Genomic DNA, 26,769 nt, shown 5'->3' with positions numbered 1-26,769 from the left:
CCTCTTCTGCTCCGAATGTTTTTTCTTACTCCTCGTCCATAACTTTTTCAGAGCCATTCTACAAGTCACTTCAGAAAAATGGCTTCATGAATTAAAAAAGTTTCTTCAATTGTGGTAAAATACACAGAACACAGAACAGGCCATCTTCACCATTTTCAAGTGGACAGTCCTGTGGTGTTAGGTGCATTCAGACTGCAGAGTAACCATCAACACTATCGAGCTCTGCAACGCCGCCCATCTTCCCAAAATGAAACTCTACACATTAAGCAGTCACTCTCCGTCCCTGACCCCAGGCAGCCACCATTCTACTGTCTGTCTGTCTCTATGGACTACTCTAAGTATGTCATGAAGGTCGAATCACATAGTACTTGTTCTGTCATCACAGGCTCATTTTCTTAGCACCTATTTTTAAATGAAACTTAGATTACTCAGCATGATCATCTTTCTCACCACACTTGGATGTTTCCAAGCTCAATTACATACTCAAAGGACCATCATTTGCTAGGAGTGAAAGAACAAAAAGATCGTCCCACAGGCTCCATGGCTAATTCCAAACGAGGAGTTCCAAAAGCGTCTTGCACAATGTCATTTCTGGACTAGGAGATGGGGGACAACTCTCAAATTGCACATATCCCCCTCTTACTAACATACCAGACTAAACACATCACACCACATCAACTACAAGTCAGTCTGGACAGGAGGAAGCCCCCCAAGCTGAGACTGACCTGCCAGCTCCTCCACCAAACGAAAGGCCTGCAGAGTTCATTCCCGCCAGGACGAAGTAGCCCTGCACCGAGGGAGCCTCGCCCATGATGCACCTCATGTCCGGAGTGAAGGTCTCGGGGCAGTTCACCAACTTCAGGATCTCCAGCGGCTCCAGGTCTGGCATCCTGCGCAGGAGGGAGCTCAGCAGGGGCTCTGAGCAGTAAACACAAACCCAGACGGAGCGCTCAGCTGAGGGAGTTTACAGCTCACAGCCTCTTCCACTCACCCTCCTTTCAGAAATTCTCTCAGACGAGGTTTTTCTAAGGAGAGCCAATTGGGCCCTTGATCAGAAAGCAGACACCTTGGTGCCATTTCGGGGCGCAGCTACGAAGTACTTGGCATCAAGACTGAGAAGGAAGGTACTCTTCAGCAAGGCAAGGAGCTGTGCAGAGCAAACTCCGCATGTGGCTGCAGAGAAGAATCCCCAGGCGCTCAGCGCTTGCAGAGAAGCCCTTCAGCGGCACCCAGAGAGGTTCGCAGTGAGAGCTGCAGCTGGATGGGCCCCAGCAGACAGACCGACCCTGAGCCTGTTTCACAGGAAGTCCATCGTCTGGGGACATGGTGGGTTCTTCATGCTATTCTCTCCACTTTTAAGAGTTTAAAATTGCCCACAATAGAGAGATTATTGTTTAAAATGTCCAGCCAGGGTGGGACGGCAGCTCCTCACTACAGACCCTTCCATATCTTTTGGATTTGGGACCATGTGACTATATTAACTATTCAGTACATAAAGTTACTAAAAAACTGAGTATGTAAATATCAAATCACTATGACATACACCTGAAACTAATACATTGTATGTTGAATATTATTCCATTAAAAGAAAGAAATTGAGTCAAAGACCATAGGAACACAATTCTATGTTCTATAAATGTCGTCCATCTTATATCATGTCCTACAAAAAGGCCTCCTCCCAGCCTAAAATTTCAGCAGTGACTTTAGGTCAATGAGTAATGAGCCAAAGGTCCCTTACCAGAGTTCAGTCCCCCGAACATGCTACCCGGTTAGTGCATCCCTGACCAGGCCAACTCTAGACCGGCCTCTGTCTCCACCATGTGGGGTTGTTCCAAAGATCAAATGAGGAATGTTGCTCATGTAATTGTACATTAATGATACCAAAATAAAAAAAATAAAAATAAAAAAAAAGATCAAATGAGGAGCTATTCTCACAAAGGTCCTGGAAAACCTAACATCTTAGACAAATAGGACAATATCACTATCATCTAGTTCACACACCAAAGTGATCCCAGTCTTCCTGTAGATTCTGTATCTCCAGCTGGTTTTTGCCCTCAGTGAAAATTGGCTTCGGGTTCTTCTCAAAGCCCCCAGATAAGATGCCACCCTGCCAGTTGCGAATATAAATTCTTCCATCAGCATCCACAACAGCTGAGGGAGAGAGATGATAAGGGAGTGGGGCGTAGAAGAGACAAAGGGATTAGAGGTAAGCTAGCTTTCGAAATAGACAGAGAATGAAAACAAAACACCCACTGTTGGCTTTATTAATGAAACAGCCTCCAGGGGACACAGGCAGGCTTTCCAGTGCCTTTCAAGGTCCCAGGGGAGGATCCTCCTCTCAGGGCGACAGTGGGGACGTCCTCAGCCTATCCCTACCTCCACTGGTTACCTAGAAGCTCTAACTGGCCCTCACAGGCAAACTGCAGAACTGCCGCCGTGCCACGTGAGAGCCCACCAGCACGGGGTGGGGCCGCAGAGCCCACCTAGGCCTTGGGTCCCTAAAGGCCCGGAGGCCTCCAGAGTGATAGCAAACCCCTCCTCGGGGGCCCAGGGCCGCAGAACAGCGTGAGTCTGCAGCTTCCCCAGGACAGCTCTGCGGTGGAGAGCGTTCGAGTCAGCAACTCCGGGTTCCAATCCAAACAGTCTCAATGTAGGCCTCTGCTGGGGATGGTACTTAGCTTGCAAAGAGAAACCAACAAAAATACCGCGAGGTGGAATGCCCGACTGGCCATCCCTTCATAAAGGGTGCTTAAAACAAAGTCAGCATGGGGTCCACCTCCTCGTAACAATGCTCTGGGAAAGACAAGACTCTTTTGAGACAATCTGTTCTTAGCAGAAAGTCTTCCTTTCAGAGGACAGAACAGTGGCAAGGAAACAAGATTAAAAACAAAGTGTAAGTCCTCACTTGGTGTGCTGCTCTGCAGACGGGTCTCCAAGGGGCGAGTCAGAAGGTAGAAGTGTTCGCAGGCATGTAACGGGATACTAACCGGCTCCTCGTTGGACAGACCAAGCTCGTATGCCCACTACAAACGGACAGATTTATTTGTGGGTGGGAAGAGGAACAGAAAGACACATGAGCAAGTTCAGCCACTTGAAAGGTGTTTAATTTCAAGTGGCTTGTGTGTGTTCTGGCTACAATGTCAGGTGTGGGAAGCCAAGTCTAGCCTGCTTTTGTTCAATTATTGGGATGGGGAGCAACAGTCGACGTTTTAAGTCATTAGAAGTCCTGTTAGATCAAGACAGAAAGATTTACCAGCTAGTAGAAGGAGCTCTTGGAGAGTAAGTGAGGCCCCTTTAACAAAGTGCTTGGCCTCAGCTACCAACCCAAATACCAAACATAAATGAACTTCACACGGCAAAAAGTTTTCCTAGGTCACCCTAAGACTGTAGAGTGGAAGGCAAGGGACCAAGCTGCCTTAAAAGTAGAAGCAGCTGAATGTTTGAGCTGAATCCATGCTCCTGCCACAGTAAAGCAGCCTCATACTTTACTGTTAGGTTGTAGGATGAAAGGAACCTCCAGAGAAAGACCCAATAGCAAGGATTTATGTCAATGCCCAGATGTTTCCCAGCCTTTCTGACCAGGATAGCACCACTTCACAAGGGCAGGGCACAGGGGCGTCTATCTGAGGAATAGCTATAGGTTTCTGACTTGAAGTACAAGAATTCTGAGTTTTCCAGTCCAAACAAGAAAGAATGTGGCCCCAATGTCTCTTTCTATCAGAATGTTAATCCTACATCTGTGCAACAAAAAATCCTGGGGATTGAAGTCAGATAAGGAAATAAGTGACCCAGTATTGTTTCTAACCTACCTGACCAGCACAGTTGACAAAATACTGGCATTCGATCTGTCCTTTATCTGTCTCCACGCCAGTAACTTGACTTTTTTTGACCATTACATGGAGAATGCTTGTCCGGTCATAGATCTGAACACCTGTTACAAGGTAAAGAAAGGATCGGTGAGTCCATCCTCCACTGATCCAGAATTAAGGCATCTGCAAGTGGATTCTCAACTCATAAGAAACACTGCAAAAGCCAGGTTAATGCTTTAATTTAAAAAAACAAAACACTCCTCAGAACCACATCCTGAGACTGTATAAATGGGCCCTTCCCAAGACTGAAGCTAGGTAACATTGGCATCCAATCAGATTCCAGGAATCACAAAGGGGCAGAGAAGAAAAAACCCAAACAGGGCATCTTAAATCTGCATCATGAATCAGTTCATCCAAAGTGTGTAACACTAGGGAAACTGAGTAGTCTTCCCCTCATTCATTCTAACATGGCACATGGTCCAAGCTGCAGATGAAATCCCTGAGGTGTGTTCTGACCCTGAGCTTCTCAAGTTCTGCTGGTGGGGGTGGGGACTCCCTTGAGTCTGAAGTGCATTAATCAGACTAAAAGCAATTTATTAGGGCTTTAATAAGAAAAGCATGGCCCTGAGGGAAAATACTTACCCAAAGGTATTACATTAAAACAAACACCATTAAGAGCCAGCATTTCAAAGGGGAAGCAGAGTTGTTGTCACTGCCTACTGTGAGACACTTTCCCAGGTAATCGCTTCCCTAACCCAAAAGCCTGCTTACCATTCTGGGAGGCAGCACTTGCCAGGGCAAGAGCCACGTCAGCGGAGGACACCACTGCATCCTCAGGCACGTGCATGGCCCCCACCAGGTCGTGCACATTGAGGAGAGGGTGTAGTTCGGCCACTTTCTTGGGGGAGATGATCTCAGAAGGGATGCCTATAACACTGCCACAGAACACAAGGGGACAATGACATGCACTGGCCCCCTGGCAGAGTTCCGTCTGACCGTAAAGTCGGGTCAGGCTTCTTGCCTCATACGTACTTCAGCCTTGAGTTGATGCGCTTCAGGGAGATCAGCCGGTCCTGAGTTTGGGCCAGAAAGACTGAGCCTGTCCTTATGTAACCTGCAAGAAACACCAGACCAAACTGAGGCAGACCAGGGCAAATGGAGGGTGGCAGAGAGGCAAGCCTGCTAGACTGTAAGTTTGAAGACCTGCGAGGCGTCCTGACACTGCCACCATCTAAACCTCAGCTCAGAGTTTCATGAGGATGAAGAGACTTTAATGTACATAAAACCACTCTTTAAAGTAAAACTGAAAAACACCATTGCTAAAAGATCTTTCGTAGGGTAATCCACCTCTACTCTTCCCTCGTTAGGATTCTTCCTCCAAGTTTTGGTGGGAATGGAACCCTTGGTGAAGGCCTCTCAACACCACCAGTCCCCAGGGGTTGGACACTCCCTCTCCTTTCCCAGTACAGCCAGTGGGCATGTGACCAAGCTCAGCCAATCAGACCCCCCCAGAATGTTCAGTGTCCACAAGCGGGTAAATGGCTGGGGGTCACTCATCTCAGGAGCAGCAGTGTGCTGGCCAGCCCCTTCCTTTGCCAGCTGAGGGACTGTCTGCTGTGAGCACCCCACATCCTGGCCTCCATGCTGCCTCCAGATGGCCTGCCAACTCTACTGGCCCCCAAAGGCCTTCCAGCAAACTCCTTGCCCAAGTTAGCCAGAGTTGATTCCTGTTGTTTGCAATCAGCATACCTGACACAACCATTATTGGTCTTGGGTGAGTGACCATCCTCCTAAATTGCAATGACTCTCAGTTCTTAAGAGGAAAACGCTGACTCAGTCAGGTACCTTTTGAAAAGGAGCTATAGTGAGGATTTAAATATTTTCCTTATTTATTTTGAGAGTATCAGATAAATATGCCCTTCACTGACAGGACAAGAATGTATCAGTTTTGAGAACTGATATTTCAGAGACTGGTTTTTAAAAATCGGTAGATATCCCAGGTGAGTACAGCAAACTGGCCAGTGATCTGTGGGCTGTGTTCTGATTTTTACCTTGAGACAGATAGTTATTTTCTGCTCACTACCAAAGATCACATCTAGGAGAGCACCACTGTACATGAACTACATAACACATCACGTTACACTATACTGAATCATGCTCCTCAAACAGAACCACATACCATAATGACTTACCACCCATTACCAAGATTAAAATTCCAGTATTCTCCCACAGAAGACTCTCACAGTTGGGTATGGAGCTTTCTGACATATAATACACTTTAGCAGCAGTTAAGAGCCATGAAACAAAACTTACATTCAGTAAGAAAAAAAAGGTAGTCATACACGGTATTGTGGCAAGTTAAAGAAGAAATGTAAGTGGCCAATAAACCTATGAAATAATGTTTCACTGAAAGATGTAAATTAAAATCTGGTTAACTTTTCATCTCTCTGATTAGTAAAAATTAAAATACTCAACTCTGAGAAGACTGTAAAGAAATAAGCACTCAGACACACTGATGGTGAGAAGGTACAACCCTTTTGGAGGACGATTTGGCAATACCCATCCAAGGTTATATGACACACCCCTTGCTCAAGTCATCCACCTTCCAGAAATCTAACCTTTAGAAATAGCAAGAGACATTAAAGATATACAGACAAGAGTGTTTACTGAATCACCTTTATGAAGAAAAAGAAAATGAAACTGACAGCTGTCAGGGAATGGGAAGCTGGTAGACCGACTATGGGATGCACATGCCGTGGAACCTGACTCCTCACTTACAAACAAGGAAACAGACGGATTGGTGGACACTGAGCATTTGCCAATATGGACAGCAGCCTAGACTACACTGTTATTTAACTATTATTAAAAATGTTTCTGTATTTTCAGAAATAAGAACTGAACACATAATAGGGGGATAATTCCAGACTCAAAAGATGGTATGAAGAGCATGTGAAAAACTGCCTAACAAACAGCACTGATAAAAGGTAAGGTGAAAACTTGGGAGAGACAAGAGCCATGTGGGCTGAACGGTCTTGAATGGACGCTGCGTGAAGTACTGACTGATGTATCAGGATATTTGAGGACAGGCAGAATTTGGATGGCTTGAGAAGCAAGCAGATGGTTATTTTCCAGTCCTGAAAATGTAAGCCAATATATTTGGTTGGTTCAGAGATACCAGCCTTGGAGTTGAAGACTATGACTTGTCAGTTGAATTTCAATTTTACTTAAGTCAGTTATTCTCAGGCCTTCCTGCACATTAGAATCACTTGGGAATTGTCTGTTTAATTGCCTGGGCTTGGGCCCCACCCCCAGACATCCTGATTCTATGCGTTCAGGGTGAGGCCTTGACACAGGTAATTCCAATATGCAATGGTTCTCAAGCCTGGCTGTGCATCAGCTGAGAAGCTTCTAAATTATCTATGCCCAAAGTTTCACCCCAAATCAGCAAATTAAACTATGACTCAGAATCTGAAGGTGGGATCCCTGCACCAGCACTTTTAAAAAGCTCCCTGGGTGATTACTGGGGGAGGAGTAACTTTTTCATTATAATTCCAAACTTAAGGAAAAGCTGGAAAGCCAGTAAAAAGAACAATACTATTATCCAACCCCCAGTCGAGTTCAAATTTCATTGACTGTCCTAATGAAGTGCTCTCCCTCTAGGCCTCTGGTCCATGATCCAATCCTGGGGCAGGCGCTGTGTTTAGCTGTCTTTTCTCCTGGGTCCTCTTCGATCTGGAGCAATTCCTCATGCTCTCTCTTCTTGACTTTGACAGTACAGGTCAGGCATTTTGCAGAACATCTCTCACTTTGGGTTAGTCTGAGTTCCTTGTGAGGAGACACAGGTCATGCATTTTGGCAGGACCACCCCAGATGCGATGCCCTTTCCTTCTGCCATGACTCTTTCCTACTTCTGGCAATGTTAAGCTGGACCACATACTTAAGGCATCCTCTGCCAGGTTTCTCCAGGGTACAGTTACTGTTTTCCCCTTTGTAAATTAACAAGTGGCCTGTGGGAAGATAATTCTAGAATAAGTATCCCGCTTCATCATGTTTCCATCCAGTAGTTACAGCATCCGTTGGCAATTCTGTCCTGAAAACAGTACCACTATGATGGAGGCCGAATGGTGGTTTGCTCATGCCATCATTCCTTTACATTCATTAGCTGTTGTTCCTTAGTAAGGTACAGTTTCTCCTTCCCCCTAATTTAATTTAACTAACTTTATCAGTGTGGATTCATGGAGTCCTCCTTTACACACTGGGTTATAACCCACGGCTGTCATTTACTTTCTTGCTCCCATTATCCCACACTGGACGAGGAAGAGGCCCTCCAGCCGGCTCCTGTGCCCTGTGGCGTGTCTCCATCACTAGTGTGTACTGCCCCGGCACCAGCCAGGAACCAGTCATTTCTCCAAGAAGCTCTGAAGCGTCCTTTTAGGTGAGAACATCCTCCAAAACCCAGATCTGGGCACTGGTGTGTTTATGCCCCTCAGGTTCCACCACCACCTCTAAGCCCTCTGTGCCAACACAGCTGTGAACGGCCCCCTTGGGACTCCTGCTCTGACCAAAGCTGTGACTGAACACTACCGCCGTCGCCTGCAATTCCAGTCCAGCCCCACGGGGCTCTTCCTGCCACCCTCCTTTCCACGCTGCGACTCCCTTCCCCCCAGCAAGAAGCCTGAACCCCTTTGTCCTTAGTATAGTCGCCTGGGTGCTCAATCCTAGAATAGAGATGGCCAGACACTGACACAGCAACACTGAGAAAAACACAGAATCTTGCTAAAGGTGGTCAAAGTCCACACTTCTCTTCGTCTGCAGACTGAGGGTCCACAGTCAGCACACTGGGGCCCCATATTGCCCAGGCCAGTCCTTCCTCCCCTCCAGTGCAGTTGCTGTTCATCTGAAGTCCAGCTGGGCTCTGATGGCAGCTTGGGTAGTATTCCACCGCAGGTTTCCCTCACCCTTGATGTTCTGGTTTATACTGGAGTATGCAAAATACTAACACGGTTCTAAAAGTCAAAACCACAAGGAGCAAATGCAGAAATATCACTGTCCCCACCCCTGCACCATCTCCCACTTACCCATGAAAGTCACCAAGCTCAGTCACCTCTGCCTTATCCTTCTTGTACTTTTTTTGCAAAAATTTAAGTGTATCCTCCCATATTTCTTACACCAAAGTAGCACATTATATGTGCTCTTTTTATACTTTGTTGTTCTCACTGAACAAAGCATCCCAGAACTCACTCCACGCAGTTTGCAGGTGTCGCCGTCCCCCTCTCCCCTCTGCCTAGCAGTCCTGTGTGCCATTAATTCAACCAGCCTAAGTGTGGACATTCACAATTGCATCCCTACATCTGCAGTTAAACAATATTATAACAAATAACCTCATGCATGTGTATTTTCCTGCACAACATTTTTAAGTGGACAAAAGGTGGTATATAATAACAGGCTTAATACCACCTCAGTGTATTGGTTCAAAAATGTGTACCTGCATACACATACAGAAAAAGCAGTTGGGAAGGGACAAGTTAAACACAGCAGTAAGCTTTGCGTGGGTATTCAGTGGGGAGGATGTTCATGTTTTATACGGATATAAATTTACATATATATGTTTCAGATTTTTTAAAAGTTCCTTTTAACCCACTAAGTAATTTTTAAAAGTTGATCTGTCACTAACTTGGAAAATGGTTTAATCTCCCGGCATCTGAAGTTCTTCATCTATAAAATAATGACCCTTTCTTATTATAAGATCAAATCAAATACAGAATACTTTCAAAAGGGTATTCAGACCTTTAGATTATCACATTCATTTGCATGGCAGAAGTTATATCACACGTGCCCTGGAACTCCAGGAACTGACAGTGCCTAGTCAGGGGATCAGGCCTCTTGCAGTCACCCAGTAATACTGACTAACAAGCAGTTAGCATACACCTCACACAAGTGAGCTGTTTTCTGGGGTTCAGCATATATCTTATTAAATCTAGGCTGTACATATGTCGCTTGTCTTTATTTAGTGTCTCAAAAGCAGTCCACTGAACGATAGTGATTGTGGTAGGGAACACCGTCCAGTGTGTCAGATCACAGAATTCCCCAGCAGGGAGGTCTCCCCATCATCTCTCACTGCACCACTGGGCACCGCAGTGCGGATGAGGGACTGAGGGTGACCCCCTTATTCTCCCTTCCCTGATTTCCTCACTGCCCCACATCCACATGGGAGGTACCAGGCCCAATAAGGGGTTCCAGATGGTGACCTAGAAGTAAAGCCAGTCTAACTTCCTTACAGAAAAGAAGCTTATTACCCTACAGGTTTCCTCTAGAATCCAACCAGCTGAGCAACCCAAGGCCCAAGAGTCAGCAGTTCCATCTCTAGGCCCATTATGTGGGCCCATTTTCTGACTCAAACCCTACTTAATATCTAATTCAAGTTCCTTGTTGCCAGCAAATTAAATCCAACCCTGCCTGTCCTACCTGTAGCAAGCGTCTTCCCTAATAAAAGCCAGCGATGGTGCTGTAGCAGGAATCACTTCCACTATGTTCACTCCCCAGCTGCTGCCTCTCAACAGGAAACTGAGCCAAGTTGATGGCACCCTGCAGAGTCAGGCTCACATACTGGGCAGGGACCAGGGTGAGGCAAGCCAGGTGCCCAGGGTGCCATGTCCAGGAGGCTCTCCCTCTCGGCACTGTGACAGCGTGGGGTCATCCCGGGAGCCTGGCTTGCCTTGCTCCCCCTGGCCCTGGCCCTGCTTATGTGCCCAAGAAGACATGGCCTCCTCCTTCCCCGCCTCTAGCTCCTCCTCCTTCCCCACCTCTAGCTCCTCTCCTGGCGTCTCCTCTCTCTACTTCCATGTCCATCAGATCTCAGCTACTGCACTTTCAATCTTATTCTGTAATTTACAAAAAAGGTTACACTTCATGAAAGTAGGAATTACATGAGACAACTGTTATAAAACCTTACTCTGTGATCAGAATTTTGAATAATCCAAATCCCACCTTCCCTAACTAAAACTGTCCTGTATGCGTCACAATTCCTAAGTTGGCTGACAAAGGAAACCAGAAACTGTGCTTACGCTACAATCACATAGCAGAGCCACTTTAGGTGGCAAATAGAAAAAGCTGCCATCCTTTGTAAGGATCAGTCTTGAATTATTATGATTTGGATTCTGCAAGGTCTTCAAAAGCACAATCCTCACATAGGCAAGTGTCCTGAATTCCATCACTGGGCCTCACTAGCCCCTCATGACAATCAGTGTGGTCATCAAATGCCTTCATCAGCCATGAGACCAGGCTTGACTCTGGGCTTCCGGCAAGCCCACCACCTCACCAGAAACTGCCCTTGTTATTGTTCAGCACCCCTCTGTGCAGCAGTTTTCCTGGTCCTGCAACAGTTCCTCTTATTCCCTTTCTATTTAGCTTCTAAGTCCCTGTATCCTTTCTCCCTAATTATGCAGACAAAAAGACACGTATGGGGACTCTCTTGTTCCCTCCTGGCATGAGCTGGGAGCTCTGTCCTCTCACTTTATTTCTAAATAAAAGCCTGTACCTTGCTGTCCTAAAAAAAAAAAAAAAAAAAAAGACATGTATGTTTAAGCTTTTTAGTCAGAAATAGCCTTAATAGCACACAATGGTGAAGTTCAGTGGGTCCAACAATGATTTAACTATCAATCACTTCATTTTTATTTATTTATTTATCCTTTGCCATACAGAAACTTTTTAGTTTGATGCAGTCCCATGAGTTCATTTTTGCTTTTGTTTCCCTTGCTCGAGGAGATGCATTCAGGAAGAAGTTGCTCATGCTTATATTCAGGAGATGTTTGCCTATGTTGTCTTCTAAGTTTTATGGTTTCATGACTTACATTCAAGTCTTTAATCTATTTTGAGTTTACTTTTGTGTGGGGGGTTAAACAATAATCCAGTTTCATTCTCTTGCATGTAGCTGTACAGTTTTGCCAACACCAGCTGTTGAAGAGGCTGTCATTTCCCCATTGTATGTCCATGGCTCCTTTATCATATACTAATTGACCATACATGGTTGGGTTTATATCAGGGCTCTCTAGTCTGTTTCATTGGTCTATGGGTCTGTTCTTGTGCCAGTACCAAATTGTCCTCACTACTGTGGCTTTGTAGTAGAGCTTGAAGTTGGGGAGCATAATCTCCCCAGCTTTATTCTTCCTTCTCAGAATTGCTTTGGCTATTCGAGCTCTTTTGTTATTCCATATGAATTTTAGAATGATTTTCTCTAGTTCTTTGAAGAATGCTGTTGGTATTTTGATAGGAATTGCATTGAAACTATAGATTGCTTTAGGCAGGATGGCCATCTTGACAATATTAATTCTTCCCATCCATGAGCACAGATGTGTTTCCATTTATTGGTATCTTCTTTAATTTCTCTCATGTGTGTCTTGTAGTTTTCAGAGTATAGGTCTTTCACTTCCTTGGTTAGGTTTATTCCTAGGTTTTTATTCTTTTTGATGCAATTGTGAATGGAATTGTTTTCCTGATTTTTCTCTCTTCTAGTTCATTGTTAGTGTATAGGAATGCCACAGATTTCTGTGTATTAATTTTGTATCCTGAAACTTTGCTGAATTCAGATATTTGATCTAGTTGTTTGGGAGTGGATTCGTTAGGGATTTTATGTACAATAATATCATGTCATCTGTAAACAGGGACAGTTTGACTTCTTCCTTAGCAATATGGATGCTTTTTATTTCTTTGTGTTGTCTGACTGCTGTGGCTAGGACCTCCAGAACTATGTTGAAGAGAAGTGGGGAGAGTGGGCATCCTTGTCTTGTTCCCGATCTTAAAGGAAAAGCTTTCAGCTTCTCCCTGTTAAGTATGATGTTGGCTGTGAGTTTGTCATATATGGCCTTTCTTATGTTGAGGTACTGGCCCTCTATACCCATTTTGTTGAGAGTTTTTATCATGAATGGATGTTGAATTTTGTCAAATGTTTTTTCAACATCTATGGAGATGATCATGTGGTTTTTGTGCTTCTATTTGTTGTTGTGGTGGATGATGTTGACGGATTTTCAAATGTTGTACCATCTTTGCACTCCTCGATTAAATCCTACTTGGTCATGATAGATGATTATTTTTATGTATTTTTGAATTCGGTTTGCTAATATTTTGTTGAGTATTTTTGCATCTATGTTCATGAGGGATACTGGTCTGTAATTTTCTTTTTTAGGGGCATCTTTGCCTGTTTTTTGGTATTAGAGTGATGCTAGCCTCACAGAATGAGTTTGGAAGTATTCCCTCTTCTACTCTTTGGAAAACTTTAAGGAGGATGGGTGTTAGGTCTTCACTAAATGTTTGATAAAATTCAGCGGTGAAGCCATCTGGTTCAGGAGTTTTGTTCTTAGGTAGTTCTTTGATCACCAGTTCAATTTCATTGCTGGTAATTGGTCTGTTCAGATTTTCTGTTTCTTCGTCAGCCTTGGAAGGTTGTATTTTTCTAGAAAGTTATCCATTTCCTCTAGGTTATCCAGTTTGTTAGCATATAATTTTTCATAGTATTTTCTAATAATTCTTTGTATTTCTATTGTGTCCATTGTGATTTTTCCTTTCTCATTTCTGATTCTGTTCATATGTGCAGACTCTCTTTTTTTCTTGGTAAGTCTGGCTAGGGGTTTATCTATTTTGTTTATTTTCTTGAAGAACCAGCTCTTGCTGTCATTGATTCTTCCTATTGTTTTATTCTTCTCGATTGTATTTATTTCTGCTCTAATCTTTATTATGTCCCTCCTTCTACTGACTTTGGGCCTCATTTGTTCTTCTTTTCCTGGTTTCACTAATTGTGAGTTTAGACTGCTTATATGGGATTGTTCTTCTTTCCTGAGGTAGGCCTGTATTGCAATATACTCCCCTCTTAGCATGGCCTTCGCTGCGTCCCACAGATTTTGCAGTGTTGAATTATTGTTGTCATTTGTCTCCATATATTGCTTGATCTTTGTTTTTATTTGGTCATTGATCCATTGATATTTAGAAGCATGCTATTAAGCCTCTATGTGTTTGTGGGCTTTTTCATTTTCTTTGTGTAATTTGTTTCTAGTTTCATACCTTTGTGGTCTGAGAAAATGGTTGGTACAATTTCAATCTTTTTGAATTTAGTGAGGCTCTTTTTGTGGCCTAGTATATGATCTATTCTTGAAAATGTTCCATGTTCCATGTGCACTTGAGAAGAATGTGTATTCTGCTGCTTTTGGGTGTAGAGTTTTGTAGATGTCTGTTAGGTCCATTTGTCCTAATATGTTGTTCAGTGTCTCTGTCTCTTACTTATTTTCTGTCTGATTGATCTGTCCTTCAGAGTGAATGGCATACTGAAGTCTCCTAGAATGAATGCATTGCATTCTGTTTCCCCTTTTAATTCTGTTAGGATTTGTTTCACATATGTAGGTGCTCCTGTGTTGGGAGCATAGATATTTATAATGGTTATATCTTCTTGTTGGATTGACCCCTTTGTCATTATGTAATGTCCTTCTTTATCTCTTTTGACTTTCTTGGTTTGGAAGTCTATTTTGTCTGATAAAAGTACTGCAACTCCTGCTTTTTTCTCCCTATTAGTTGCATGAAATATTTTTTCCCATCCCTTCACTTTTAGTCTGTGTGTGTCTTTGGGTTTGAAGTGAGTCTCTTGTAGGCAGAATATAGCTGGGTCTTGTTTTTTAATCCATTCTATAACTGTGTCTTTTGATTGGTGCATTCAGTCCATTTACATTTAGGGTGATTATCAATAGGTATGTACTTATTGCCATTGCAGGCTTTAGATTCATGGTTACCAAAGATTCAAGGTTAACTTCCTTACTATCTAAGAGTCTAACTTAACTCACTTAATATGCTATTACAAACACAATCTAAAGGTTCTTTCCTTTTTCTCCTCCTTTTTCTTCCTCCTTCATTCTTTATATATTAGATACCCTATTCTGTACTCTTTCTCTATCCCTTGATTTACTTTGGGGATAGTTAATTTAATTTTGCATGTGCTTAGTAATTAACTGTTCTACTTTCTTCACTGTGGTTTTATTACCTCTGGTGACAGCTATTAAACCTTAGGAACACTTCCATCTACAGCAGTCCCTCCAAAATAGACTGGAGAGATGATTTGTGGAGGTAAATTCCCTCATCTTTTGCTTATCTGGAATTTGTTTAATCCTTCCTTCAAATTTAAATGATAATCTTGCCGGATAAAGTAATCTTGGTTCCAGGCCCTTCTGCTTCATTGCATCAAATATATTATGCCACTCTCTTCTGGCCTGTAAGGTTTCTGTTGAGAAGTCCGATGTTAGCCTGATGGGTTTTCCTTTGTATGTGATCTTATTTCTCTCTCTGGCTGCTTTTAGTAGTCTGTCCTTATCCTTGATCTTTGCCGTTTTAATTACTATATGTCTTGGTGTTGTCTTCCTTGGGTCCCTTGTGTTGGGATATCTGTGGATCTCCATGGCCTGAGAGACTATCTCCTTCCCCAGATTGGGGACGTTTTCAGCAATTACCTCCTCAAAGACACTTTCTATCCCTTTCTCTCTCTTCTTCTTCTTCTGGTACCCCTATAATGCGAATATTGTTCCATCTGGATTCGTCACACAGTTCTCTCAATATTCTTTCAATCTTAGAGATCCTTTTTTCTCTCTGTGCCTCAGCTTCTTTGTATTCCTCTTCTCTAGTTTCTATTTCATTTATTGTCTCCTCCACCATATCTAATCTGCTTTTAATACCCTCCATTGTGCTCTTCAACAATTGGATCTCTGACTGGAATTCATTCCTGAGTTCTTGAATATCTTTCCATACCTCCATGAGCACGTTAATCATTTTTATTTTGAAACCCTCTCAGGAAGAGTCATGAGGTCCATGTCATCTTTCTCAGGAGTTACATTAATTTTACTCTGAACCAGATTCCTTTGGCGTTTCATATTTGTATATGGCGCCCTCTCGTGTCCAGAAGCTCTACTCTCTGGAGCTGCTCAGCCCCTGAAGCAATGTTGGTGGTCCCAGGGGAGTCGTATTGGTGCCTGGGGGGAAGGAAAGAGCTGTTTCCTGCTTTCTGGCTGCTATGCCTGCCTCCATTGCTGAACCAGTGGCCCAAGCACACAGGTATAAGCCTCTATGCTTTGCGTTTGTAGTTGCTGTAGACAGATCTTCCCTCTGGCTGGCCTAATGCCAGGGTAGGGTTTGCCAGTTTGGGAGCCAGGTGGGGCTAGCCGGGAGAAAGGTGCAGTAGGCTGCCTATCACAGAGGGTGTCCTTGGAGCTGTGTAGCCAGCCAGGGAGCTGGAGCACCTGGAAATCGTGAAAGCTCCCAACCTGCTAGCCAGACTGCATCCATGCAATTGTGTCTATCTGTTCTGTCTCCTGAGCAGTAAGCTCTGTGCAATCCTTGCCCCTTTTGCAGCCCTCTTTCTAAGGGCTTCCTTGTTATGAAGTCTCTCAGACTGCTCACTTTTCTTTTGTCCCAGAGCAGCCAGATATGGATCCCTGCTTTCCACAAGCAGCTGGAATCTCAGTCTCTCCAGGAATTCTGCCTGTCTTAGCTTTCCAATCCTCTAATCACGAGTGTATCATGAAAGCACCATGAAATGTAAGTTTGTGCTCCCAGAGCAGATCCAGAGTTAGGTATTCACAAGTCCCAGGCCTCCACTCCCTCCCTGCTCCATTTGTCTTCCTCCTGCCGGTGAGCTGGGGTAGGGGAAGGGCTTGGGTCTTGCCATGCGACAGCTTTGGTACGTTACCCTGTTCCGTGAGGTCTGCTCTTTTCTCCAGGTGTATGCAGTCTGGCGCAGTCCTTTTCCTGTGCTCTTTCAGGATTAGTTGTATTAATTATATTTTCATATTATATGTGGTTTTAGGAGGAAGCCTCTGTCTCACCTCTCAGGCCGCCATCTTTAATCCATAACCTCATCTTCATTTTTTTTATATTAAGGTATCACTGATATACACTCTTACGGAGGTTTCACATGAAAAACAATATGGTTACTACAATCACCCATATTATCAAGTCCCCCCCATACCTCATTGCAGTCACTGTCCATCAGTGTAGTAAGGTGCCACAGAGTCACTACTTGTCATCTGTGTCAAGCACCTAATCTTAAGTGCTTCCTCCTTCTCTTTACTTAGGAGCCAAATGTCACTTACTATATTACAATGGGTGAAATACAGAGGAAATGGTCCAGGAAATTTCATATCATAAGAATTACAGGATCTGAAAAGGATCTGGGATATTGACTCATCCCCTTAATTGATAGGGGAACTGACGACAGCTCGACAAGCTATGTGACCTTCACAAGGCAGTAAATACCCTGACTAGTGGCAGAGCCCACACTGAAACTCAAGTTTCCTTACCAGCTCACCAGGGAAATGTGGCATGCGATCAACACAATACTGAGGGAAAAAAGACTGGGGGAGAGCATATTAGCAAGTGGTAGGTCACCTGCCTACCTGTTTGGATCCCTGTTTCTTGCTCTAACTGATGGTAGAGTTTGTTTGAATAGTCTGCCATCTTCTGCTCGATGCTCAAGTGCCTGGCAGTGCTCAGGATGCCAGCACAGAACCTCGTGGAGCCAGCAGCCAGCCTGTGGGACGGACCCAAAATGCTATTAGGTGGACTCACATATCTGAGAATGCAACAAGTTCAAAGTCCTCATTACAGCACTGTTCATAATGTCAAAAGATGGAAACAACCTAAATGTTCACCAACATGAGATGGATTGAACATTATGGGGTTTGCCTACACAATGGGAGACTATACAGCCATAGAAAAGGATTGAGAAAGTTTTTATATAGCAATATAGAACTCTCCTATAGAAAAAAAACAAGGTGATGGTGTTTTGGGTATGTTACCATTTGGATAAAAAAGGAGAAGAAATAAAGGAATGCCACTAACACACCAACTAATACTTATTTGCTCACATATGTAGGAAGTCTCTGGAATGATACACAAGGAACTTAAATTGCCTCCAGCCAGGAAACTTGCAGCTGGAGGTCAGAGATTGGAGGGAAGGTTTTCTTGTGCCCTCTTTTACAGTTTTCAGTTCTGAATTGTGTACATGTATTGCCTATTCAGAAATAAACACATTTTTTAAATGTCCATTCTGTGGTAGACAATGGAACATAAAAAACCTAGACAGGGAAGGACATTAAGGGGAAATGAAAATATTCCAGCAAAGTATGAGCTTTAGTTAGTAAGAATGTATTCACATTGGCCCACCAATTGAAACAGCAATCCCAACTTAAGATGTTAACACAGGGAACACTGGGTGTGAGGTCAGGGGAACGTGGGATGATCTTCCATTTGTGCAGTGGTTCCATGGGCCTACAGCTGTGTAGTATGTTAATTAGATGCAAAATGAACAGATAGAAGGCAGAAGGTAGCAATTTCCATTTCAGCTCAGGGAGGAAGCTCTCAAGCTACAGGATTCCTGTTGCTGTGTGATAATAGAAAAGAGAACAAGATATGCTGTGAGCCTGAAATAAAATCTACCCTTTAGGTACTTGGTGTGTTGGAAATTGGACACCTCTCCAAAAACCAGAAAACATGAGTATTAGGAATCATAAAACCAAGCACAGGAAGGAGGTCTCACCTGTCTGTGATCCTTCCACATGCCACTTGGTGACAACTGAGATCAGCTATTTGTGGGACTAGTTAGCAAAAAAAAGGGAAAGTTGGAACCCGCCCAGTGAGTGCAGTGCAGCCCCAAGCCACATCCAGTCTGATCCTTACCTGCCCTGCTCCAGAAGGACAATGTCCTTCCAGCCCATCTTGGACAGGTGATAGGCCACAGATGTGCCCATGATGCCGCCACCACAGATGACCACTCGTGCCTGGGCAGGCAGGGCGAGAGAATGCGCCTTGGCAGCTGACACACAACTTGTTGCTGAGGACCACTTCTGCCATCCTCGGCCAGTTCTTTGTCTTCGGACCACCGACAGCAACCAGTGAAACATCACGTCCGTCAGCACCCAGGAGATGTGCTCTCACTCAGCTAAGGACAGCCCAAGAATTCAAATTAGACAGAGAAACCAAACATGTTTCATTCCATTATATTCAATGCTTAGGATTACTGAGAAAAGGATGCAGCAAAGAACCAGCATTGTTCATTCAGTGCACAGTGAGCTCCACAGTTTCCTACCTGCACAGACAGCAGTGGTGGCCAAGGATGATGATGCCTAAGTTCCTTGGTGCCACAGTGTGCAGGACTTGGAGGAGGGGGGAGGCAGGGCAGGAGAGTGAGTGGGAGGGAGCCTGTGGGCGTGTGCACACACCTACATGATCACATCCCACTCTGAGGTGTGAAGTATGAGATACCCATTGGGCACCCATGTGTAAATGCCAAGCAGCAGCCAGAGAGCCAAGTCTGAAACTTGGGGCAGAGGTTTGGGAGTCAGGAGCATATACAACATTTAAAGCCCGAGCAACTTAAAGAAGAAGAAGAACGCTGAGGCTCCCCAGCATATACCGATGGGAAAGAGAAAAAATAGGCCGGAGAGAGAGCCAAATGCTGTGGCACGCTCACAGGTGCCCAGACAAGAAAGGGGCTGAGGAGACAGAGACGGAGTGATCAATAGGCAGAAGGAAACCCAGGCAGAAGGGTCACAGGAGCCAAGAGAGGAAAGGGGCTCAAGAAGTGGTTAACTGTAGCAGGTGCTGACGGTGGAGCAGGCAGCCAGGTGTGCACTGGAGTTCCACAACACAGAAGTCCTTGGTGGCCTCGGGGAGAGCACTCTCAGGGGAGTGGCAGGAAGGAAATACAGACTGCAGCAAACCGGAGAGTGAGCAAGACGAAGGCCTGGGGACAGCTCCGTTACCTTTTCTCTGACGGGAGCAGAAAAACAGGACAGAAGGGAAAGAAGAATGTGGGTAGGGCAGGGTTACTTCTTTGTTTATAAAGCCAAGAGCTATTGAGAGCACCTCCTTGCTGGCGGGAATGACCCAGTCCAAGGGGAAGAGATGGATGAGGAAGGAGAGGCCAATACCAAGAACAAGGTCCTGGAAAAGAAAAGCAGGATGGGAGCCAAGTCTCAGCCAAGGATGTTGTGCCTCCTGTTTCCATGGGTGACATGGCGGAGAGGCTGCCCCATGTCCCTTCCCCAAAGCAGAGGATGATGCTACGGCAGGCTTACGCTTATACACGAGTCACAGGCTGTAAATACAAGCACACATTTCTACAAGACCATAAATGCCTGAAGTCAGAGAAGGAAAAGAGGACAGAATAGGGCCATCAGGGAAGAGGTCACAGAGAAAGTAGGACTTAAGCTGAGCCCTGGAAGGGTAAGATTTGGAGAGACAGGAAGCACATATGATAAAGTCACAGTCTGGCCACGTGTGTTTGTGGATGACAGTCGGGGTCATCCAGATGACATGGAGGTGCTTGGAGCCCTCGGTCTCTAGGAGGCTGGGGAGTGGGAACTGAAGTATGGTGGAGCCAGACCATGGAAGACTCCAGACACTTGGTCTGACTTGGTCCAATATACAATAATCAGTCACTGCAGGCTGACTACAACAAAGGCAGGGTTCTAACGAAATTCATCGAATTGCAAAACAGAGCACTGTTCACATTTCAAGAAAATGCAGGCAGACCTGCTGCAGGCCATGCAATCACTGAAGTCAGGAAATCTGCAAAGATGATCACCTAAGAAGAGAGGGTGGTGGACAAGTAGACATCGGGTGGCACATGGTGAACCAGTACACCCACCACCACCTCCCCTGTCAGCCTCAGAACCCAGCCGGCTCCACAGGCAGCCCAAACCAGCTAAGGTCAAGTATCGCCGCCCATCCATCAGCGAGGACTCTCAGAACTGAGCCCAGTGCAGGCCCAGACTGTGTCCCAAGAGAAATCCATCCCACTGGGCCTCATCCTTTTGGCCACTTTGTGGTCCCTCCAACAGATTTAAGATATGAAACAAGGCTCCCCAACTTTCTTCAATTAACAAGTTTTTATTGTAAAATTCCAAACTATAAAATTACAGTCTTGATGAAAACTCAAAACCAGGAGGAAATTAAGTTTTCCTACCACACAAAGATGACTAAGACCAGTGTTATAGTATTTCCCCAGACTCTTCCCCTTTGGGAGCAGTGGTGTGCTGCCCTGATAGCCACTTGTTTGCCACCACCTGCCTGAAGTCCTCTTCTTACACCTTAGGGACTGACTGCACAGGCTGCCAGTGGGTTAAGCAAAAATGGACTCTTACTACGCATTGCACAACCTGCCTCCTTCACTTGGCAAGTGATATATGAGAAGGGTTGCTTTGTATCATCTGTTTTCCCGTTTCCCCTGCCTACTTAGTCCTGAACCAGAAATGGTTGGGCTTCTGTCCAGCCACGCCAGGGACATTGCTCTCACCAAGAATGCTAATGCTGCTCATTTCCAAGGACACTCCGGCTCCCTGTCACTGGGCCACTCCACAGCAGCAAGTCCTGCTGAGCTCTCCTCACACACGCTTGCCTCGTGTTATTCTGCCGCCCCCTGGTCTCTGGGGGCTTCTCTCCTCTGCCCATGCCTTCTGTGCTGATGTCCTCAGGGCTCTGAGACCAGCTTCTCTTCCTGGCCCACTGCCCTCCAGGGCTATTTCATTTTCTTCTACGACTGACAGCCTACCCCACAGCAACTCCGAGCACACCTAGCTGAAGAACAGCTGCCTCTGCTTGGATTCCCACAGGGCACCCTGAGCACATCCAAAAGGGGCACCCATCTTCCTCAATTTCCAAATCTCCATTTTCTGTGTCCCACAGGGACATTACACATTGGGTTCCTGCCTTCTCTCATCTCCTCTATCCAGCCAATCATGGAGGCCCGACAGTCCACATTCTACGTTTCCTTTAGATGGGTCTGCTTCTCTCTGTTTCCGTGGCCAATAGTTGAGTACAGGCTGCCTTCCTCTCTTACTGAGACCACGGCAGAAGCTCCTGACGGGGCTGCCAGGCTCTAATCGGCACATCATTCTCCCACACCCCACAATTCTTCCATAGTACCTTAGTGAGTCTTCTAACATGAAAATCCTGTCTCACAGCCCTACTGAAAACCCTCAGTGACTTTCTGAGGCCTTCAGGAAAGAGCAAACTCCTTAATAGGAAGTGTTATATCCTTCCCTATCTGGCTCATTTCTTATCTCCAGTCTCATTTCTCTCCTCTCTGCTCCCGCCTGTAACAAACCAGACTGAACTACCTGTAATTCCACAAACATGTCAGCACAAACTCTCTTTCACCTCCAGGATGCCTGCTTACTGCTCCTTCTAACCAGCAGGGTTCCTGCCACCCCCCACCCCACCCCACAATAAAGACAACCCCTGAGCTCTCAGCTTACTGATGATCTGATTGGACCCCCTCTCCCCTCATACCTGCTAGGTGACCCTTCTCTGCCCTCCACAGTGCTCTGCAACTCCTGCAGCACAGAGCTCACCATGTGTGGGACAGTCTGTGTCAATCACCCAGTAGAGAACACAGGCTTCAGAGGTAGGCAGATGTGGGTCTGAGGATCTTCCCCACCTCTCATTAGCATTGAGAGTTAGTCAATCTCTGTGCTTTGGGCTCCTTGTCTAACATGGGCCAGGAATGCCTACCTCACCTGGTCGCCACAAAAACTAAATCAGACAATGCAGGAAAAACATGACAACTGACACCTAAGAAGCACTCCATGAGTGGCAGCTTTTAGCCCTATTAAAATGGAGTTCTCTGAGAGCTGGGACCTATTATAACATGATGGTGGTTTTCCAAGCACTCAGCCTAGGCCCCTAGGAAGTACAAGTGAAAAGGACGGAGAACAGAGAACAAAGGAGATGGGTACAATTCAATGATGACTCTGAGATCTCAGGGTGAGGCCCCCAGATTTGAGGAGATAGCTATGAAACCTAAAGGAATTTAAAAGCAGAAAAAGATAGTATTTTTTAGGTAGTTACAGGGTGCCAGACACTGCTTTATGTACACAACTGATTTACTCCTCACAGTTCTATAAGGTAGATATTGAAATTTCTATTCTACACCTGAGGAAGTGGGGGACAGAGAAATGAAGTAACTCACCCAAGATCCTACAATACCTGTGAGCGGCAGAGCCATGAACCAAACCCTGCCAGTGCGGCACAAGAGTCTGCACTTAATCATTACTCCGTGCAACCTTTAAATTTTCAGATGACTAAAGAAGAGGTGGGTAGCTATGAGTTCAGAAACACAAGGCACATCTCCTAGCAGGAAGGGAATTGCAAACCATGGCAGAAAACAGAGTAACAGATGAGTTTCAACATGGAATTGGCTATGTTAAAGCCCAGGGAAACAAGAACCAGGAAATGCATTTTTGACCTTGTGTTCATCATGACCTTCTACAGAGTCAGTGGGGTGGTGACAGCAAAAGAAAAAAAAGGGGGCTGGGGTTGGGGGTGCTAAAGTGGATGCAACAATGAATGAAAAGAAGACCAGAGTCTATTCAAGTAGGTCTGGCAGCAAAACTGAAGCAAAGGCTTGACAGCAAAGGAGGTAAAGCTGGTAGAGAAGGTGAAGGTGTCCAAGTCATAAAATAAAACACATAACCTGGTTTAAAGTAAATTATATATATTTTAAATAAAATGACTGTAAAATAGTGTGCCAGAAAGAATAATTTCTGCTAAACAACTTCAGCACTAGGGGTGGTTATGCTCAGAAATGCTTACAGCACTAGAGCAAGAGGCCAGCTCCATCTCCCCCAGAGTCGTTACTCCACATGGTCACAGCGCTGTGTACAAACGGGCTGCTCGATGGAGGAACAACATTGATCACATCGGCCTCAGCATGAGAGCCACCTGGGATAAAAAACAAAGACACATTCCCAGGCTCCATGTTTGGAGATTCTGATCGTGCTGGCACAGGGTGCTCTTATTTTTCCAACAAGTGCTACCAGGTGACCCGGAAAGTTTAAGAAAATAACACAAATCCCCAGCACTGGAAAAGTGTGCCCTGCGGCCCGGCTGCCGCGCTCCCCTCGCAACCCCGTGCCTCATGCTGACGTGCATGGTTACAAAGGTCTTGAAGATTCCTAAATCAAATCCGAGTGTCACTCACATCAGTCCCCAATGGCCAAACGTTAAGACAGCTCACTGGCCTGACTTCACGGCAGTCTTACTAGTTAGTAAAGCACACGCGCACCGCACGGTGCAAGGCGGGAAAACAATTCCACCCGCAGAGAGGGCAGGGTGCGCAAGCCCGAGGAGGGAGCCAGAGGCGAGGACACCCGGCCGGTCCGGGATTCCGAGCTGAGCACCGGACACGCCGGGAAGAGACGGTGCGCAGGCACGGGAACAGCCGGGAGCGGGCCCCCGAGGCCCCTACCGCCCCGGCCGGACGGAACGCAGCCGCAGAGAGGCCGAGGGCGCTGAGGCGCACCCTCTTGCCGCCTGGGCCGGCGGGGCCTCTCCCGAGAGGACCTGGCTGAAGCGACAGGGGACGAGGGACGACCGGGACCACCACTGAGGGAGACCACAGCGGACACGGGCCACGCTGGGAGCGCCCGGGGCCGCGCTGACGGGGAGGCCATAACGGCCCCGGGGTGTCCCTTACCTCACGGGCCCCAACGGGCTCCGCGCTCAGCAACAGCCCGGCGACAGCGGCCCAGCAGCCACAACACTCGCCGGGTCCCGGAAGGCGGGGACAGGACATGGGGCGGGGGCGGGACGGAGGGAGGAAGAAGTTCCGGGGAAGGCGGAGACCGCGACCTTCCGCGCTTTACGGCCGCCCCACCCGCCAACCCCAAAACGGGTCCGCCGGCGCGTGACCTCAGGCGCGCACGCGCACGGTGAGGTCCACGCCCCCGACACGTGGGGCTTGTTTGGGGCTTGCGAAGCCACGCCCCCAGGGCCACTAGGACGGGAGTAAGGTGGCTGCGGGCTGGGAGCGTCGTTAAACGGGCTGCCTGATAACTCGGGCCTCGAGCCCCGTAGATTTCTGCAAGTGCAGCCGAACGTCCGCGACAGGCGGCAGGCCCCGCTGCAGTCGGGCAGCCGGGGGTTCCCTGCACCCACGAGGCGCGTTCCCAGTTCGTCCCGGAGTGGGTCCGCCGCTCAAAGCCTCTAGTCGACGATGGGAAAAGATCCGACTGAGTGTCGCTTGGTTTCTTCGAAGTCGCTCGGGTCTCCTGGGCGAGGCTGTAGCAGAGCGTATCTGAAATCCGGTCGGCTAGGGCCTGGCCCGACCTCGGAGGCAGGATTAGAGGACCTGAGTTCCTGGCCACATCTTCGTCTGCACCTTCCTAGCCACCTGGGCCAGAGGAAATGGAATTACTCATTCCATCATCTTGAGAAACCCCTCCGCCCACCCCTCCTTTGCTATCACATCGCCCTGTTTTCTCTCCTTTGTAGGACTCATCACCAGCTAAATAAAGTACGTGTGTTGACTAGTTGCAAGCCTTGTCCTCTCTCCACCGAACATAAATCTTAGGCTCGGCTATATTCTCAGCAGTTAGAACAGTGTTGGGGACATCGACCAGTAAATACTTCTTTGAATGAATGGTGTACTAATGGTATAGGTGCCACGGCACGTTGGGCCACTCTCCAGTTCCATCCTTTGGATTCAGGCCTCTCACCACAAGCGCCAATGTCGCTTTATTGATGGCCTCTGGTGGCCAGGCACAGTGCTGGCTAATAGGATTCAACAGTGCAGGAGAAAGGATGGGCTTCTGCCCTTGGGGAGTGGCAATCAAGCCCCAGGGACTCCTGTGTCACCATGACAGCCAACAACCTGAGGTCTGGTCGCCTGAGAACAGAAACTCTGCCTCCTGTTGCTCCAATACCTGAGAGCTCAAGGCATCCTGGGCTTCTGTGCTAAGTAAGTACTGGATCAATTCTGGTAAGTACTTCTGCGTTATTATTTTAGCTAAGGGCTTAAAGCTTGGGGTCACTGCCCTGCCCAACAGAGATTAGGGAACAGACTAATAGAGGAATGTTCTTGGGGAAGACTTGGTTGATTCCCAGATGTGGCAATCTGGGGAGAAAACCTTCCCAAGTTTTCTTGGTGAGCATTCTGGCTCATGCCATTACCAGGCCGATGACCTTGGAAGAAACCCAGCTGTGGTAGGAAATGGTGGGTGGAATGAAGTGCTACTGAATACTTTAATGACATTCTATTTACATGCAGTAAGTAGTGAGCAAGCTGCAGAGGTTCTCCCTGTTTCCCTCAACTGGCACCATTTTTGGCCTCTACTTTAACATGCAGGTCTTAATGCCCCTTTCATTGTCAAGTGTTGGGTCTTGCTTGAAATTTGTATGCTCTCATTACCATCCACGCACTGTTTATCAAGAGGATGGCCTGTTTTTATGTTTCCGGCTTCTCTCTTTCATTAGATGTCAGAGTGGTTCCTTGTAGGATACATGATTTCACAGAGCAGAGCATCCTATGGGGAATTACACATTTCTTCATGGAGCATTTTTCTGATGTACTTAGAAGTATTTACTTTTATCCTTTGCAGATCTTCCTGGGCTTCTTCTTTTTCTGTCTCTCAAGGACAGAAATTACAAGAGGTGGGGAGGTTAATTTAGCATCTATTTCAGAAGATCTATGCCAGGATTTCCTTTGCACATTGTGATAAACTGAGTCCTAAGAAATATATATGTGGTCATTCAGATGACCAAACACATTATTTCCCAGGTTTATTTGGCCATGCACAGTTCCTGAAAACACTGCAGAATCTTAAAGGTGAAATGGGTGTTTTGTCATGTTAATGAGAGAGACACTTGGAACCCACCCAAGGCTAGGGCCAGAGGTTGAATCAGCCAATGGCTGATGATTTAAGTCAATCTTGACTATGCAGTGACGCCCTCACAAAATCCCTGATAAGAGCTTACAGCTCTCTCTGCCTTGTCGGGTCCTGCCTCTTAGGCACAGAGAGTTTCTGTGCTTGGGGAGCCAGAACATCTCCACGTGCCACTGAGCCAGGCCCCAAGCTCCACAAGGACAGGAGCTCCTTTACTTGGGACCTTGCCCTATGTCCTATGTATCCCTTCATGTGGCTGTTTACTCGTA

At 46.2% G+C, this 26,769-nt stretch overlaps 1 protein-coding gene across 7 annotated transcripts in view; it reads right to left on the bottom strand.

The window, feature by feature from the left end:
• Positions 1–24,495, bottom strand: part of PDPR (pyruvate dehydrogenase phosphatase regulatory subunit) — a 47,825-nt gene extending 23,330 nt beyond the window's left edge. For 2 of the 7 annotated variants that reach the window (XR_012126764.1, XM_073226181.1), the window contains exons 1-9: positions 24,313–24,494; positions 18,513–18,774; positions 17,231–17,364; positions 4,842–4,923; positions 4,581–4,744; positions 3,810–3,931; positions 2,906–3,023; positions 2,002–2,151; positions 726–918 (exon numbers count right to left, since the gene is read on the bottom strand). Coding sequence is in view for 6 of the 7 variants with exons in the window: in XM_073226181.1 (XP_073082282.1) it covers positions 726–918; positions 2,002–2,151; positions 2,906–3,023; positions 3,810–3,931; positions 4,581–4,744; positions 4,842–4,923; positions 17,231–17,364; positions 18,513–18,736 (1,187 nt within the window). In the remaining variant the exon portion in view is untranslated. Of the gene's footprint in view, positions 1–725; positions 919–2,001; positions 2,152–2,905; positions 3,024–3,809; positions 3,932–4,580; positions 4,745–4,841; positions 4,924–17,230; positions 17,365–18,512; positions 18,775–23,429; positions 23,559–24,312 lie in introns of all 7 variants that reach the window. The other 5 variants (XM_073226183.1, XM_073226184.1, XM_037025256.2 and 2 more) reach the window with 5 other exon arrangements.
• Positions 24,496–26,769: the final 2,274 nt, after the last annotated feature.

The sequence above is a fragment of the Manis javanica genome, chromosome 17, assembly GCF_040802235.1.
Source record: "Manis javanica isolate MJ-LG chromosome 17, MJ_LKY, whole genome shotgun sequence".
Lineage (NCBI taxonomy): Eukaryota > Metazoa > Chordata > Mammalia > Pholidota > Manidae > Manis > Manis javanica.
The sequence above is the reverse complement of the archived record's forward strand: the minus strand, read 5'-3'. Positions and strand labels throughout refer to the sequence as shown.